At 45.7% G+C, this 18,879-nt stretch overlaps 1 protein-coding gene across 1 annotated transcript in view; it reads left to right on the top strand.

Annotated features, from left to right (window-relative positions):
* Positions 1-18,879, top strand: part of TMEM132C (transmembrane protein 132C) — a 176,010-nt gene that overhangs the window by 155,177 nt on the left and 1,954 nt on the right. The window contains exons 4-6 of the mRNA XM_010841265.1: positions 7,014-7,219; positions 8,980-9,253; positions 11,305-11,496. Coding sequence (XP_010839567.1) covers positions 7,014-7,219; positions 8,980-9,253; positions 11,305-11,496 — 672 coding nt within the window. The remainder of the gene's footprint in view (positions 1-7,013; positions 7,220-8,979; positions 9,254-11,304; positions 11,497-18,879) is intronic.

The following is an 18,879-nucleotide window of genomic DNA, read 5'->3' as shown; positions in this document are numbered from 1 at the left end:
TGAGTGTCTGCTATATGCCAGGTACCATTTTAGGCACTAAGGGTACAATAGTGAACGAAACAGACAAAAACCCCTGCCACCCATATTCTGTTGAGGGAAGACAAATAAAAACCAAAATAAATAGGTAAAATGCATAGTGTATGAAATGGCAATGAGTGGTAGAGAAAAATAAAGCAAAGAAGAGTGTCAGGAGTCTTGGAGGGGTTGCAATTTTACATAAAAGTATCTAAGAAAGTATCTCTGAGAATTTGCAGACCAGGTTTCGCAGCCGAGGCACGGCTGACATCTGGGATCGGCTGACGCTGTGCGGGGGGCCGTGCTGGAGGACAGTGCAGGATGTTGAGTGCTGACATCTGGGATCGGCTGACGCTGTGCGGGGGTGCCGTGCTGGAGGACAGTGCAGGATGTTGAGCAGCATTACTTGTCTGTCATTAGATGCCAGTCGCTCATCTTCCAATTGTGACAACCTCCTTCCCTGGCTGTAACAGCCAAAAAGATCTCCAAAGATTGTCCAGTGGCCCTCGGAGGATGCAATGGCCCCTTCTTGAGAACCACTAGATTAAGGATCTAAAGGAAACAAGACAAGGATGTCCACTCACACCAGTTTTATTCAACACAGTTTCAGAAGTCCTAGCCACGGCAATCAGAAGCAAAAGAAATAAAAGGACTCCAAATTAGAAAAGAAGTAAAACTGTCATTGTTTCCAGACTACATGATACTAGTCATAGAAGACTCTAAAGACACTATCAGAAAACTACTAGAGCTCATCAAGGAATTTGGCAAGGTTACGGGATACAAAATACGCAACAGTCTGTTGCATGTTTACACACTGACAATGAAAGATCAGAAAGAAAAATTTGGAAAACAATCCCATTTGCCACCTCATCAAAAAGAATAAAATACCTAGGAACAAACCTACCTAAACCTAAAAAAAAAAAAAAAAAGATACAAATGAACTTCTATACAAAACAGACATAAACCCATAGACATAGAAAACAAACTTATCATTATCAAAAGGGAAGGAAGGGTTGGGGGAGAGGGATAAATTAGGAGTTTGGGATTAACATATACATAATACTGAATATAAAATAGGTAATCAACAAGTACCTACTGTATAGCACAGGAAACTATACTCAATATTTTGTAATAACCTTTAATGGAAAATACTGTGAAAATGAATATATATACACACACATATATATGTGTGTGTGTGTGTGTATATATATATATATAACTGAATCGCTTTGCTGTCCATCTGAAACTAATACAGCATTCCCTGTCCAATGTTCCAGCCTGTCTGAGTGGGCTTATTTGGGATGGGCCAAGAGAGTGAGGGAGGGCCAGGGCAGCTGATGGAAAGGATCTGAGCTGGTCCATGGGCCAGTGGCCTGTCTCAGGGCCCCTTTCCCTGGTACCCTTGCCTGCATGAATGAAAAAGATTCTCATATTCGCATGGCAGAAAGGGCGATTTCTAAGGCCACAGTCTCAGGATATTACCTGTTCAGACAACACAATAGAAGCAGTCTGATCAAGTCCTGCACTAGCTGTCATAAATCTTCTTCTCCACCTTGGGCAAGCTACAACCTCAGTGCTCCTCAGTTTTCTCATCTCTAAAATGGGATCCTAGGACATCCCTCAGAGAAGGCAATGGCACCCTACTCCAGTACTCTCCCTGGAAAAGCCCATGGACAGAGGAGCCTGGTGGGCTGCAGTCTGTGGGGTTGCTAAGAGTCGGACACAACTGAGCAACTTCACTTTCACTTTTCACTTTCATGCATTGGAGAAGGAAATGGCAACCCACTCCAGTGTTCTTGCCTAGAGAATCCCAGGGACAGCGGGGAGCCCGATGGGCTGCCATCTCTGGGGTCACACAGAGTCAGACATGACTGAAGCGATTTAGCAGCAGCAGCAGGACATCCCTGGTGGTCCAGTGGTTGAGAATCCGCCTCCCAAGAAGGGGATGCAGGTTCGATTCCCAGTTGGAAAACTAAGATCCCACATGCTGTGAAACAAGCCCAAGTGCTACAACTACTGAGCCCACACACCACAACTAGAGAGAAGCCACGGGTCACAATGAAAGATTCCACATGCCACAACTAAGACCTAACACAACTTTAAATAAATATTTAAAAAATAAAAATAAAGTGAGATCCTGATTTCTGTCCAGAGCTCCAAAAAGACCAAGGGCAAGAATGATGGGGAAAGCACATGGCAAATGCAAAAGAAGGCATCAGAACAGTGCAGGACATTTGACATTTTATATTACTAGAGCAGAGATACAAACTCAGGTGCACAAGAAATGTAAATCATTTTTCTGTATCTGAACTTGATTTCAGTTTGCAGCCCCCAGTCTCCTAAGACACAAAACCTATACCTGGAGTTATATTTCTCAACATATGAAGTTGGAGATGTTAATTAGAGAGCCAAGTAGAGATGTTGAATAAGCACTTTGTTATCTGGAGATGGGATTTGGGGAGTCATTAACACAGCGATATTTAAAGCATCAGAGCCAGATGACTACAATAATGAAAGGAATGGGTATGGAGTGAATGTTTGCATGGCTCCCAAGTTCTTCTGTTGAGATTTTAAACCCTGAGGAGTAGGGGGTGGGGAGGTGATTAGGTCATGAGGGTGGAGCTTTCGTGAATTAATTAGCGTTTTTCTAAAAAGATTGTTTTTTATTTTGTTTTTTGTTTGTTTGTTTACTGCGAGGTTTGTGGAATCTTAGTTCCCCAACCAGAGATTTTGGGGGATCTCCACTGATGCATAAGCTTTCTCTAGTTGTGACTCCCAGGCTGTAAGGCGTGGCTTAGCAGTTGAGGTGCATGGGCTTAGTTGCTCTGAGGCATGTGGAATCTTCCTCGACCAGAGATTGAACCCATATCTCCTGCATTAGCAGGCAGATTCTTAGCCACTGGACCACCAGGGAAGTCCCTAAATTAATGCTTTTATAAGATGCTCCAAAGAGCTCCCTCACCCCTTCCATCAAGTGTAGACACAGACAGAAGACAGAATCCTTGAGTCAGGAAGCGGGTCCTCAGCAGACACAGAATCTGCCGGCACCTTCATCTTGGACTTACCAGCCTTCAGAATGTGAGAAGTGAATGTCTGGTGTTTAAGCCCCCAGCCTCTGGATATTCTGTAATAGCAGCTCCAGCAGGCCAAGATGGGACATATATGATGCCATGGAATCATAGAAGGAACAATTGCATTATTTCAAGGAGTGAATATCTTAATTGTGGTCCTCAGACCTGAGGCATCAGCATTTCCCAGGTACTTGTTAGAAGCAAAACTGTGGGGATCCCCCTAGACCTGCTCAATCTGAGACTTTAGGGGTAGACTCAACCATCTGTGGATACTTGACAAGCCCTCTCTGATGCTCACTCAAATTTGAGAACCTGCTTGGCTGCAGGAATCCAGACAAAAGTCTCACTGGATGTTGGTGGCTGACCAGCAGATATCTTTTGCTTTCCTCATGGAAAGTGGTCTCCAGCCTCTACCTTAGGAAGCAGGTAACATCCTTGGGAAGTTGCCAAAGTCTAAATGACAGAAGATATCAACCAACCATATGCCACTCAACCAGAACACTTGTGACCCAAGCTGGCCCGTCAAGGTCCTTAAGAGCAGACTGGTTGATTCTGTGGCCACCAGTGCTTTCAAAAGGCGTAGTTTAAATGTCACAGTGGGGACTTCCCTGGTGGTCCAGTGGTTAAGAATCCACCTTCCAATGCAGGGGACATGGGTTCAATCCCTGGTCTGGGAAGATCCCACATGCTGAGGGTTGGCTAACCTCGAGCACCACAACTGCTGAGCCCATGCTCTAGAACCCGTGTTCCACAATGAGAGAAGTCACCATAATGAGAAGCCTTCCCACTGCAAGTAGAGAATAGCCCCTGCTTGCCGCAGCTAGAGAAAGCCCATGTGAAGCAACGAAGACCCAGCACAGCCAAAAAACATAAATCAATATTTCTTTAAATAAGTTTATTTTTAAAAGTCACAGTTAGCAGGGGCAAGGAGGTAGTGTTCTTAATGGGCAGCCCACCCACAATGAGAAATTTAAGAGATTCCCAGAAATGGATCAGAGGGGCTGCAAAGATTCCCGTAGTGGGGTTGGATTCCTTTTTTGCAGACGAGCCAGCTCATTTTGTGATACCGTGGTTCCCACTGCTAGCCACTTAGGAGATGATTAATGCAGCCTGCGACTTCCCCAGACATTTATGGCACCTTCAGGAATAACAGTGACAATGGCTCTATCATGCCCGGTGGCTGCATACCCTTGGCGTTCCTCTTAATTATTTATATATTCTGGAGCGGCCAGGTTCCCTCCCACCAGTGCTCAGAAAGGTAATAAATGAGGAAAGTCAATGGTCTGTAAATTACAACATTGATTAAAGAAGTGATTACTGATATAACTCTTGCTCGGCTATTATGCTAATGCCTGCCCAGATCCAGGACAGTGTTTACATGCTAATGACAAGTCTGGGACAGCAATGAAAATTGGTTTCCACCCTTAATCAGTATGTAAACTCTTTTAAACCACTCTGACCATGAGTGAGAAGATCCATTCGTGTGTTCCCCTCCCAACTGCCCCCTGCCACTATCCCCAGCAGATGGAAGAAATTCACTCAGCCCAGCCCTCACCAGCTGCCCCTCCAAACAGAAGTGCAAGTTGAAGTTGAAAATTGGGCCCAGAGTAGTCATCTGTAGTTCCTAGAAGCTGGGGAAAGAAAGAGCAATCACAGGAGTTCATTGCTCAGCATCGGATGTTATTTAACCAGAGCCATAGACCCCCTGAAGGAGATACTGCTCCTTCCAGAGTATACAACCTGGATGGGAGACAGATAAGCACATTGACTATTGCCGCTTAGTATACAAGTGCTGTGCAAAGAGTCCAGGTGTGACTTCATTAACTCTGGAATGCTACACAAAACTCTGTGTATATGCATTTCTATGGCAAGAATTAACTTATTCCCAAAGGAGTCTATGACTCCTAAAAGGTTAGGAAACACTGATCTAAAGCTTTCTGGAAGTTTTCAAAGTAATTTCTTGTGTTTCCACGGTTCTTGACTCCAAGTTATCTCAATATTTCGCATCTCCTCTTGACCCAAGATCTATGGCTGTGTTGAAGCAAGCATCCCCATGAAAAAAGAGCCCTGTTCATGCATCCATCTAGCTGTTCATCTATCCATCCTTCTATCCATTCATCCACGTATGCATGCATCCATCTATCCACTCATCCATCTATCCATGCAAGCATGCATACATGTATCCATCCATTCATCCATCTATCCACCAATGCATATATGTATTCATCCATCCATTTATCTATCCATCCATGCATCCATCCACTTAGCAATTTATTCGCCCATCCATTCATCCATCCAATCATCCACCCTCCATCCATCCATCCATTCACCCATTCATCCATCTGTGCATCCACTCACTCATTCATTCATCCATCCACCCGTTCGTGCAACCATCCATTCAGTCCACTTTGCTGAGCTCCTGCTTCTTGAGCAGCTGGGATGAGGCACCAAGAGATCAAAGAAGAAAAAGGTATACTTATTGCCTTCAATGGTTTTACATTTCTGCAGCTGAAAATGCAAATTTACACAAGGGGTCAGTGTGATCCCATAAACTTGGCTACGCAAGATGGATCATGTTGTGTCTCTACAACTCATCTTGATTTCTATTTTCAGTTTTCAATTCATTATGGAGGTGAAACATCATCCCAGTCTAATTTCTAGAAGACATAACTACTATCAAGGCCTTGGGGAGGGGGCTTCTAGCCTTAAAGTGTTCTGTTCACAGCTCCTAGGGGGCACCCGTTATCAGTTGGAATCCACGTGGGTTACCTCTGATGTGGTCCCATCCTTGCACATGCTGCTCCTTCCAGCCTCCCAGGGAGCACAGGCATCCTCAAACTGTTTCTGAGTATCCATGGGGCTGTAAATAGATCCATCTTCCTATGGGTTCAGCAGAGGAACACAAAATCTAGATGCTTGCAGGCTTTTATTTTTATTTTGTTTATGTTTGTTCAGCTTTGTGTTCTGTCTTATCTCTTTCCTGAGGCCACAATCTGCTAGAAATGGGAAAAGAGAGGAGAAGGAATTCAGGGGAAAGAAACAGGCTGATCTTCACTAACGTGATGCTGCCATTCACAGAATGAACAGTAACAGTACAGATACACAGATAATCCTAGGGGGTCAGGGGAAGTGCTGCAAGCAGAGAAGGAATGCCGTTCCCAGGGAAAAGGAACATCATATATGAAGACCTGAGTGTTCTGGGGAACCATCAGGGCTGCCTGTAATTGGGACAGTGGGTGTAAGAACTGGGAGTGGAACTTTGCTGAGGAAGAAGGCTCTTCTTCTTCCACTTCTTCTTGAGGAAGTACAAGACCTTTAGATCTTGGGGGGCTGGTGGGGTGGGACGTGGGTGTGGCTGATCTTCTGGACAGACATCAGCCTGGAGAACAGACAACCTCTGGTACCTGCATCACATTCCCTGGATCCACCCAGAGTTCACTCCCAGCTGCAATTCTGACAAGATTCAAGTTCACTTGGTGATTGCTGCTTCTCTCACACTGCTCATGCTTTCCATCCCAGGGCTTGTGTCTCAGCCTGGAATAGGGGGAACACATGGGCAGCACTCACACAGTGAGAGAGAGGAGCGGTAGATTATATTTCTGTCTCTCACCCTGCAGGTTGACAATTCTGGGGGCTTTCCACGAGATCCCAGAAAAACAGAGCTCAATGGTCACAGCACCAAATGCAAAAATGGACCTTTCTACTGACCTTTCTTGTTTCTCTGGCTCCCTCAGCCTTCTCCCTGGTCCCCATTCCCTAGGGTCACCTCCTAAGTAAGCCAACTGCACAAAATCCTTGTCTCAGCCTCCGCATTGAGGAGAACCTACATTAAGCATGTGTGCTTTGCTAGAGACAAGGACAAATGGCTGAAAGGTGGTCTTCAGATCCCAGAGAACTTCTCCTCCTCCATCCTCTCTCTCTTGGCAGGTGTCCGATCATTGTGACTATGTCTTTGTCAACGGCAAAGAGATGAAAGGCAAGGTGGATGTGGTGGTGAACTTCACGTACCAGCACCTAAGCGCCCCCCTGCATGTCACTGTATGGGTGCCCCGACTGCCCCTGCAGATCGAGGTCTCTGACACGGAGCTGAGCCAGATTAAAGGCTGGAGGGTGCCCATCGTGGCCAGCAAGAGGTAAGTCCAGGATGGAGAGACACATCAGAGCCATGACAGCAATGGCTGTGGAAATGATGTCAACAAAGGAGTCAATGCAGGAGCCAGTGCAGGGCCCAGGTGATGCTGTTGCCATGGTGATTACATGATGCAGCCTAACAACAATCCTCTGGGAAAACCGAGACTCAGGATAACCCAGCCAGGCAGGAAGGCTGCTAAGCGGCCAGGTCAGTATCAGATCCAATTGTTTGCACTCTACATGGGCTCCTAGTAATCTCTCTCCTGAAAGTGCCCCTCCAGAAGGAAGCCAAAAAGTGACATAGTTTTCTAGCCTTTCAACCCCCAGAGAATTAAAGTTGGGGCTTATTTTGTCTATGTGAAACAGCGATTCCTTTTCTGTTCTGGGTGAATATCTATAATCTTGAAAAGCTCTGTGCATATCAAATTATTGGATAAAATCTACATGCATTTATACTGGACCATTGGGATGCTATCTGCACTTAAACCAAAAGAAAAACTTCTATTCCATGTGACTCTGGATCATCCTGTGTAGGAATCTGGGGTTTTGTTTCCTCCACTCTGTGGCCCCCAGGTCAGCTACATAACAGTTGTTCCTGAATTATTGGTTTCCTGTATGACATCTTCCATCTTAAACCATCAGGGCTATTTTCCTGACTGTCTCCCAGGCACCAGAGTCTTGATTTTTAAGGAACAAGTAGTGTATTGGAGAAGGAAATGGCAACCCACTCCAGTATTCTTGCCTGGAGAATCCCAGGGACAGAGTAGCCTGGTGGGCTGCCACCTATGGGATCACACAGAGTTGGACACAACTGAGCAGCAGCAGCAGTGTCTATCTCAAGAAAGATAAATAGGACAGTGAGATGGTGAGTCCACTTTTATAGAATGAACTTAAAGGAATTTGTCCTCCTCTGATGAGGAAGACAGCTGTGAGTCCAGCCAAGACTTCAGACCATTTAGTGGTCTTGAGTGACCAAGATGTGGGTTTGTTCCATGTCCCTTAAAAAGGAAAAACTGACACTTGCTGGTTTCAAATCCAAGCTTGGCGGCTTTCTAGCTTTGTGAGTTTGGGCCAGCCACCCAACATCTCTGACTCGGTTTCCTCATCTGGACATAATAATTAAAGTTTTGCCTTATGGTGTTAAGAGTCCATCCATGAAGATCTTAGCATGGGCACATCTCCAGAGCATCATACCACTTTGACAAATAGACCTTTTTACAGTGGTGGAATGTTCTAGAACCACAGTATCCAATAGCCACTAGCCACAACTACAGTAGCCACTAGCACAAGGGGTTATGGAGTGACTGAGAAATATAATGTTGGGATTTGCTTAATTTTCTTCATTTAAATTAAATTGTAAATAGCCACACGTGGTTCTCAGCTACTTCGTGGACAGAATAGCTTTAATATTAATAAATATTAACTCTTACATTTTTTATTTGTCAACAGATGCCTTCAAGAGAGATAGTGTTTTGTGGGCTACATATACAGGAGGTGGGATATGGGGAAATTCTTTGGGTCATGCTGTTAAGTGGAGAGAGATGTTTAGTTCCTTCTCAATTAAGTCTGACCTTCCTCCTTTGGCAAGTACAATAAAGCTTCTTTGCATTGTTTAAAAAAGAGCCGGTGCTTTTGTGTGGTCCTGAGTCTTCTGCCTGGGATGCTATCTCTTGGCAATTGATGGGGAGGTATCTGCTTTGCAACTCCAGAGCATCATGAATTCCATCCTCTGACTCGAGAGCCTCCTCTCCTTCCACATCAGGCCCACACGAGACAGCGAGGATGAGGACGAGGAGGAGCGGCGGGGCCGGGGCTGCGCCCTCCAGTACCAGCACGCCATGGTGCGGGTCCTCACCCAGTTTGTGTCCGAGGGGGCTGGCCCCTGGGGCCAGCCAAGCCACCTGCTCAGTCCAGACTGGCAGTTCGACATCACCCACCTGGTTGCCGACTTCATGAAGCTGGAGGAACCACATGTGGCCACTCTCCAGGACAGCAGGATTCTGGTCGGGCGGGAAGTTGGCATGACAACCATCCAGGTAGGAAGCTGGAGCCAAGAAGCTCTGCACACCCATCACTGAGCATGGTGTGCCTTGGAGGAAGGCAGTTTGCTAGCAGGGGTGGGTCCTCTGATGGCATCCTGTGGACACCAGAAGGTGAGCCTGGACCAGCTCTTTGAATCCCAGGTAAAGTGGAGTGAAACTGATAGTCATTCAGTCATGTCCGAGTCTTTGTGACCCTGTGGACTGAAACCCACCAGGCTCCTCTGTCCGTGGAATTCTCCAGGCAAGAATACTGGAGTGGGTTGCCATTTCCTTCTCCAGGGGATCTTCCTGACTCTGGGATTGAAGTTGGGTCTTCTGCATTGCAGGCAGATTCTTTACCACCTGAGCCACCAGGGAAACCCCTTTGAGTCCCAACCTCCTTCCAAACAGAAATGAGAAGGTGGCGCTGCACCCCTCAGCACCTTCTGTGATCCCGCTCTCTGCTGCGTCCTTCATTCCCATCACCCCCACCCCAGCCCACCCTGCCTCTGCTTCTCCACCCTCGGAGCCCCCTCTCCAATGCGCACCTCCTACACTCTCTTAGAAAGAGCCTGCTCCCTACTCTGCAATACTTGTGCCAGTGGCCAAGGTAGGATTCCTTTCTTCCTTTCCTCCCTTCTTTCCTAAGTCAGCCTGTCATTCTGTCATGTAGTCATTCAACCAACTCTTCAAAATCCTGCTGTCTCTTCTGCCCAAGGAAAGGTACAGAAGGGTGGGATTTCAGGATAGATGGGAGGGCGCAGAAGGCCTTTTATTCAACCCATCAAGTCCTACTGACTCCACCTTTTTTTTGGTTTGTTTGTTTAATTTTACTGAAGTATAGTTTGATCTACATTGTTGTGTTAGTTCTAGGTGTTACAGCAAAGTGATTTAGTTACACAAATACATATTTCTTTTCTTTGTTAGACTTTTTTCTCATAAGGTTATCACAGAATACTGAGTAGAGTTCCCTGCCAGCGCAGGGAACTGGTACAGTACAGTGCAGTAACAGAACTGGGACAGTAGGCCCTTCTTGGTTATCTGTCTTATGTATAGTAGTATATGTTACTCCACCTTTTTGAAATGTCCTTCTGGATCCTTTCACAACTGCCCCAGGTGGGAAAGACTGATACATTTCTACCATTTCACCTGGACATCCCAAGTCCAACATTTGGTTTATGAGATGAAGCAGAAGGGCATCCCAGGTGGTGCTAGTGGGAAAGAATCCACTTGCCAGTGCAGGAGATGTGGGTTGGATCCCTGGGTTGGGAAGATCCCCTGGAGAAGGACATGGCAACCCACTCCAGTATTCTTGCCTGGAGAATCCCATGGACAGAGGAATCCTGCAAGCTAGAGTCCGTGGGTTCCTAAAAGAGGTGGACAGAACTTAGCGACTAAACAACAGCAAATGAGGCAGAAAGTAACATTTCAGCAGAGAATACATTGTACCGGGGGTTGGAGGGGAGACTGCTGCTGCTGCTGCTAAGTAGCTTCAGTTGTGTCTGACTCTGTGCGACCCCAGAGATGGCAGCCCACCAGGCTCCCCGGTCCCTGGGATTCTCCAGGCAAGAACACTGGAGTGGGTTGCCATTTCCTTCTCCAATGCATGAAAGTGAAGTCGCTCAGTTGTGTCCAACTCCAGACTAGACTATCTATAATTCAGTTCCCCAGCTGATGGCCTAACTCACTTAGAATGGGATTCGGGTTGAACAGCTGTCTATGCGCCACTCTTCATGAGTCCAGCCAGTAGGACTGCCACGTATGGTTGACCAGTTTGTGCGGTATGCAAAAAATCTTCATCTAAATGGAGAGGGTCATTTCCTTTCAAAGACCCAATGGATTTTAATATTTATGTCAAGTTTCCAAAAGATAGAGCTAAAGTGTCACAGGGAAGAGTGACTTTATCTGATTCTCACATGACACGGGATGATGTATAGAGGGAAGTTCTGGCTCCTTCCCACTGTATTCTGTACCCTGTAGGGATGAACAGAGCATAGCTGGGAAAGGTTCCAACATCCATCCAGAAGCAGATGTGATGGATTGGTCTGTGTCTGCCCATCCCCCAGGTGCTGTCCCCTCTGTCTGACTCCATCCTGGCTGAGAAGACGGTCACTGTGTTGGACGACAAAGTTGCGGTGTCAGACCTGGCCATCCAGCTCGTGGCTGGGCTGTCTGTCACCCTCCACCCCAGCACAGAGAACAGCAGGGCTATCACGGCTGTGGCCACAGCTGAGGAGCTGCTGCGGGCCCCTAAACAGGTAAGGGCCCGGATGCCAGAAGGGAACAGGGTCCCGCCTGATCTAGCCAAAGGGGAGGGAGGCGGGAGGAATGGGAGCAGGGTAGCCAAACCACGTTCCAGGAGGAAGTGATGCTGGCTGTGTAAAATCCACGTGGCTTTGAGGTCTGAGTAGTGGGGTCTGGATGAACTAGAAGAGTGGTACCCAGTGCCCAGAGGTGGACGAACCATCTGGGCAGCAAATTCTCAGAAATCCAGCTGCTTCAGATAACACCCACTGTCGTTCACAGTTCTGTGGGTCGGGAATCTAGGTGGGCTCAGTGGGTTACCACGCTCTGGGGTCCACAGGCTGAGAGCACAGCATCTTATCAGGATGCTCTGGGGACGAATCCACTTCCACTCTCACTGGTGTGGTTGGCGGAATCCAGCTCTGTGTGGTTGAATGCCTGAGGTTTCCTAGGTTTGTTGCTGCTGGCCGGAGCCTCTCTCCACTTCCTTCTCTCTGCCCACACCCTGCACCAGCTTCAGAACCACTAACAGTGCATAGAGTCCTTTCCATGCTTGCAACCTCTGAGTTTCCCTCTGTCACCACCCAGAAAAGCTCTTCTGCTTCCAAAGGCTTGTATGACTACAGCAGACCCATCCAACTCAGCTAGGCAGCTCTCCCTAACTTCACCTGTGCCTATAACATCATAAGAGGGACATCTCATCACATTCTCAGGTTCAAAGGAATAGGGTGGACCATTCCAGAAATTCAGCTGTTGCTACCTGGCTTTGTTCCAGACTATCACCAGCAGGTACCTACGAATAGAAGGGGGAAAAGTAGGAACAGTGAGAGACTTTATTTTCTTGGGCTCCAAAATCACTGCAGATGGAGACTGCAGCCATGAAACTGAAAGATACTTGCTCTTTGGAAGAAAAGCTATGACAAACCTAGACAGCATATTAAAAAGCAGAAGCATTACTTCAAATGCTTGTCAAAGCTACAGTTTTTCCTGCAGTCATGTATGGATGTGAGAAGGCTGAGCACTGAAGAATTGATGCTTTCAAACTGTGGTGCTGGAGAATTCTCTTGAGGGTCCATTGGACACCAAGGAGATCCAACCAGTCCATCGTAAAGGAAATCAGTCCTGAATATTCATTGGAAGGACTGTTGCTGAGGCTGAAACTCCAATACTTTAGCCACCTGATGCGAAGAACTGACTCACTGGAAAAGACCCTGATCCTGGGAAAGACTGAAGGCAGGAGGAGAAGCGGGTGACAGAGGACGAGATGGTTGGATGGCATCATTGACTCAATGGCCATGAATTTGAACAAACTCCCGGAGATAGCAACAGACAGAGGATTCTGGGTTGCTGCAGTCCATGGGGTCTCAAAGACACGTGACTTAGCAACTGAACAACACAACCACCCAGCTTTGTTCCAGAGCATCACCAGCAGGGGCCTGTAGGGGGTTCTCATTCACATCCAGCTTACAGTGCTGGCACCTCTGCTCACCTCTCCTGGGGAAGGACACTGGCATGGTGTTGGCTGGTTTAGAAAGAGCAGAGGAGGAAAGTGGGGAGACAAAGCAGAAGGCATGAAGCTATTTGCCAAGAACTAGTAATTAATTAGGGGACGATTGGCATTGCCACCTCCCTGGCGTGGGGCAAGGCCACCCATCAGCTTCCAGCATCACCCATCCGTCTTCATCGGCTGATGGTAATTGGAGGGCCCCGGCGCTGCCTACAGGGATTTATGGATGGAGTTCATTCAATCTGCAGACATGACTCTTGAAAGAATAGGAGCTCTAAATCATGCCCGGACGTGTGTTATTTTAAGTATTTCAGAATTTCTCATCTTTAGGGAAATGTGCTGGCTTCTCCCCAGACAATCCCTATGTTCCAACCTTACTGTCATGAGCTAATGGAAAGACCTGGTCTCAGTCACACAGCAGGGCTGATGGAGATGGATGCTGGCAAGCCTGCAGTGTTCTGAGGGCTTAATTCGGATTGTCTGCTGTTCAGAGGGGCTTGTTTGATGTTAAGTTCATTCGCTGTCTCAAGTTGGTAAAGAAAAATGAACTCTAGATGAAAAGTCAGCCAAGATGAACTGGCACAGTGCATTACCAGTGTTTTATCTCAGTCCTTGGAGTGTGGAAGGCTGGCCTCTTGTTCTTGATATTTCCAACTTTGAAATTCAAAAGGTTTGCCATGAATATGAGGGCAATCGTATTATACTTCCCCGTGCCCTATTAGTTCTGAAGAAAGCTAGAATAGTAAAGAGAAATGAGGTCTCCCACAGCATGAATGCATTCAACTGAGACTTTAGAAGGGAGTCTGTCCAATGGTGTGATTTCTCAGTTGATGAAGCTAAAGGAGAGAAGGGCAGGAAACAAAATTCCTGAGCCAATCGTGTCTTAGCTTTGATTCCCCCAGAAGCTGAGCCTGAGAAGGATCTGCATGCCAGGACTTCATCTGGGCAGTGAAGGGAACCCTAGAAGGGAGTCTGGAAGTGAGGGAAGGGAGGAAGGAAAGACAGCCAAAAGAGTGTGTACCCTGAACTTATGGTTGCCAGGGGGAAGGATGGGGGAAGGAATAGTTAGGGAGTTTGGGATAAACATGTACCCATTGCTATATTTAAAATGGATAATAACAAGGACTTACTGTATAGCACAGGGAACTCTCCTCAATGTTATGTGGCAGCCTGGATGGGAGGGGAGTTTTGGTGAGAATGGATACATGTATATGTATGGCTGAATCCCTTTGCTGTCCACCTGAAACTATCACAATATTGTTAGTTGACTGTACTCCAATATAAAACAAAAAGTTAAAAAAAAAGTGTATTCCCAACTCAGCCACCACTGTGGGGAACTGGAGCCTGGATCTCCTGGGAAACCATCAGGCAGTGTAGAAAAGACTGAAGCGTCATTATACCTGAGGGGCAAGGAAGCTGGGATATTTATCACCCTTCCCATCAGCCCTTATTGGAGGGCTGCTTCTGGGGGGTGTTAATTTTTCAGCACTTCCAGCTGTGGGCATGACCACATGGATTTCAGAGGTTAGAATGCTCCTCGGCAAGACGACCTTGCAAGTTTGACAGCTGAAAGTCAAGCAGGCAGGTTTTGTGGGGTAATGGGCAGATGCCAACAGCAAGCACACACCATCTTTAGATTTCAGGTGCATTCTCACTCACTCCTAACAGGAGGCTGGTGTTAGTCTGGGCTTTCTATCAGTGATAAGAGACCTAACTCAGGCTGGCCAAGACAGATGTAAGAATTTATCAGTTCATGTCCAAGCATTTGAATCTTCAGGTAAAGCTAGATCCAGATGCTCCAGTGGTGTCAACGGAAACCTTTATTTTTAAGGACTTCTCTGGCGGTCCAGTGATTAAGACTCTACACTTTCACTGAAGGGGATACGGGTTCAATCCCTGGTTGGAGAACTAAAATCCCACATGCCAAGCTGCATAGCCAAAAAAATAAATAAGTAAACCTCCATTTTTAAAAATGAAATGCTCTTTTTAAAAACAAGTATCATTTAAAAAAAAAAAAAAAGAAGAAGAAACATTTTGGCTGCACCCTATGGCATGTGGGATCTTAATTCCCCTGCCAGGGAGAGAACCCACACACCGGCATTGGAAGGCAGAGTTTGGACCACCAAGGATGTCCTCAGGAGCCTTTATTTTTATTATTGGCACTTGTCCTCAATTCTGGAAGCTGTCCAGCCATTAATTCTTTGACTTTTAAAGTTCTCCCATATTCTTTCCTTCTGTAACTCTTAACAGAAGACTGTTGGTCATTCTCTTCCTCATTTCTTCAACCATCCTTTCCCATGCTTCATCAATTTATATTCCTGAGGTTACATTCTGGGTGAATTTCTTGACTCAGTTTCCCAGTAACTAATTCCCAGTAACTAATTCTCTCCTCAACCATGTCTAATCTGCTATTCAGACTGAGTGATGAATTTCAACCAGAAGATTTTTCACATCTATAAGTTCTGTTTGGTTCTTTCCACAGCTCCCTGTTCTTTTTTCCAGTCTTTCACACTCATTCAGAGTAGTTTTTACTCTTTTTAACTCCCTTTAACTATTGTCTTTCATTGGCTAGTTTTTGTTACTGGTTTGTTTTATTTTTATTGTCCTAGTCTTCTGATCTTTGTATGTGAATTTTTTCTGATTCTCTCTCATGGTAGAGCCTTCTTTTGTAGGGATTGATTTTTCTTGTTTTTTTCATGAGCATCTCTTGAGCCGTGATTGCTTTGCCCTATGTGGTTTCTGAGAAATTCCTGTAGATTTTTGCATGTGTGTGAGTCTAGCTTCCAGTTACCATCTTTGCTTGCAGCTCCTGCAGCATCGGATGGTATAACTTCAGACCCACACTCAGTTATGGGGAAGGGGTGGGGTTCTGATTTTCAGGAAGACATTTTCCCACTCAGTGCTCAGAGCAGAAATGAGCACCTTTGCTGTGTCTCTGATCCAGTGGATAGGATTTCTCATCTCCGTATGTGGAGAGGAATCCTAGCTTTATGTTAAAGTTCTCATGCCCATCTGACACTTGCCCAGGTGGGTATCAACATCCCAGCCACTGGCTGGTGGGTCTTCTAAATAGTTCTACACCCCCTCAAGCAATCTCAGTAACAGTTACCTATGTGTATCACTGTAGTATGCCTTCTTTTTAAATTTCTGATTCCTAGGAATTTGCATCTCTTATTTGTATTTTTTACCTAGGTTTTAACTAGTTTATACTCAGCCATCTGTTGAGTATGACATTCTCTGTTGTTGTGACATGCTCTTAAGAGTCTTTCTCTCTCACTATGTCAACTTTCTTTCTCCTGTGCTGGCCTCAGATTCCAGCAGATTGCTTAAGATTGCAACCACTTAAGTGGTTGCAGGAGGGCCACTCCCCATTTCCAGGCTTCCATCCCAACTCAGTAGTCCCAAAGGAAATAAAATTATTCTCTAATTTCAGCAAAAGCCCAGAGATCACATCCCATTGGCTGGTTTGGATCATGTGCTCCTTCCTGAGCCAATCACTGGGATCAGAGTAGTGGAATGTTGTGATTGGCCAGACCTTGGTCACATGCCCACTTCTGGTACTGGAGGGTGGGGTGCATCCCACCCATGCTCCTTGGACTCTGAATGGAGTTAAGACTTGGGTCTGAAAGGAAAATTAGTGTTCTAGCTCCCATCAGAAAAGAGGAATGGAAATTGGATCGGCCAAATAGATGTTCATCTCAGAACCTTTAGGTACTTTAAGTCCCCTACACATGAACCTTCAAGTTTTAAACTTTAAAAGATGCAAACATGTGTTTGCATGTCCAGTCACATAACTTAGTTCGTGTGTCTGGTGTCCATTGTCACATGGTGCATCCTCTACAAGGGGTTGTGCTTTTGTGTACTTTATAGTACTGTATAAAGTACAGTAGTGCAGTATCTTTATTTCAAGCCCAGGATGTCTGGAAGCAAGTGCAAAGGCAGCAGTGATGTAGCTGATACTGTACTATACTTTTCAAGTTCCTGTACTGTAAAGTTAAAAATGTTTTCTTTGTTTTTTGTGTTTGTTTGCTTTTTATGTATTATTTGTGTGAAAAGTATTATAAACCTATCACAGTACAGTAGTAGATAGCCAGTTGTGTTTGTTGGGTACCTAAGCTAACTTTGTTGGACTTAATGAACAAATTCACTCTTGGGACTGAACTTGTTCGTATGTAGGGGACTTACTGTATTCACATTCCCACTTTCAGTTGGGGGAAACTGAGGCCCAGAAGAATTGGTTTAAAGAAAGATGCTCCCAGGGAAGCAGTGGATCCATGCATTTAATTCAAAACTCCCACTTCAAACTCTCTGCCTTTTGTCATAGGGTCCAGCGGCCAGGATTAGAAGAAACACTGATCCTTCACCCATAGCAGACTCCTGGAGTTCCATTAGCTGTTCCCAGCCATAAGATCACTGCCCCTTTCCCTCCCTACTCTGCTTCTTGCTTCGCCTTTGTAACATCCAGTAGATTGTCCAGTAGCAGTTACCCTAGGCATTTCACAGCCAGCGCCCACCCATCTCTCTCCTGATCTCCAATTACCTTCCTTCCTCCCTGTCATTAAACCAAACATTAAAATTAAAACTCAGCACATCAAACTTATGCAGAACTAACATCCCAGCCCAGCTCCAGGAAACATCCCAGCCTGCCATGATAAACAGCTGTGTATTGCTTTTTTTTTTTTAATTAATTTTTATTGGACTATAGTTGCTTTACAATGTTGTTAGTTTCTGCTGTACAGCAAAGTGAATCAGCTGTATGTATACATATATCCCCTCTCTTTTGGATTTCCTTCCCATTTAGGTCACCACAGAGCATTGAGTAGAGTTCTCTGAGCTACACAGTAAGTTCTCATTAGTTAAACTGCTGTGCATTGTTTATTATCTATCAGTTTTCTAAAGACTACTCAGTGACTGGCGCGTGGCCTGACACAGAAGAGGCTTTTAATACATGTCCCTGGAATGATCAGATGAATGAAAATTGGACCACTCAGTGCCTGTTCTTAGAGGGACTGGGAAGAATTCCAGACACAACACAATTGTCTCCTGTAGTCCCTGGCCTCAGTGACCTCAGAGTCAAAGGCAGCCAGGAAACTAACTAGCAACCACGGTTAAGACTCAAACTGCCTGGACTCAACCCCAACTCTGTCAGTTAGCTCTGCAAACTTGGGCGAGCCGTGGGTCCCTGCCATGTTTCAATCTACTTACCTGCAGAAAGAGAAATATGCGTAATAGTATCTACCTTGTATATTGATGGGAAGATTAAATGAGTCGCTAATGAAAATGACTTAGAACAGGGGCTGGTACCCAGGAATCACTATGGACATCTTAGCTACCATCACTCCCATGGTAGTAGAATAATGGTACACCAAAGACTGCCACATCTAATTCCTAGACCCTGTGAAAAGTCACCTTATGTATCAAAAGGGATTTTGCAGTGGTGATTAAGGATCTTGAGATGCAGAGATTACCATGGATTATGCAGAGAATGGAATACACTGAACTCAGTGTCATCACAAGGGTTCTGATGAGAAGGAAAAGTGGTGCATCAGAGAGAGGGGCAGGAAATGTGAAGGCTCCAAGGACACGCTCAAGTGAAGTCTTCCTTAATAAATGTAATGGAGCCTTAATTCAGTGAGGGCTGTTTATGGGGTCTTTTCCCCCTTGTAAGGATTATGCTGGAGCTGTCTTTGCCTATCTGCATTTGTTCTTGTTTCAATTAAGCTGTCTCTCAGATCTTTATATAAACCCTAGATGTTTTTCCCCCCAGCTTCATCAACCACCAGGTCTGGATTTTCAGTCCTGCCCCTGAGTCTTTGGGTTCTCCTCTAGGATTGGTAGGGGCAGGAGCGAGATGCAGGATCCTAAGAGAAGAAGCGTCTCCCCCATTCTC

This window comes from Bison bison, unplaced genomic scaffold (assembly GCF_000754665.1).
Source record: "Bison bison bison isolate TAMUID 2011002044 unplaced genomic scaffold, Bison_UMD1.0 scf7180017864160, whole genome shotgun sequence".
Taxonomy (NCBI): Eukaryota; Metazoa; Chordata; class Mammalia; order Artiodactyla; family Bovidae; genus Bison; species Bison bison.
This window is presented reverse-complemented; position numbering and strand designations above follow the sequence as displayed.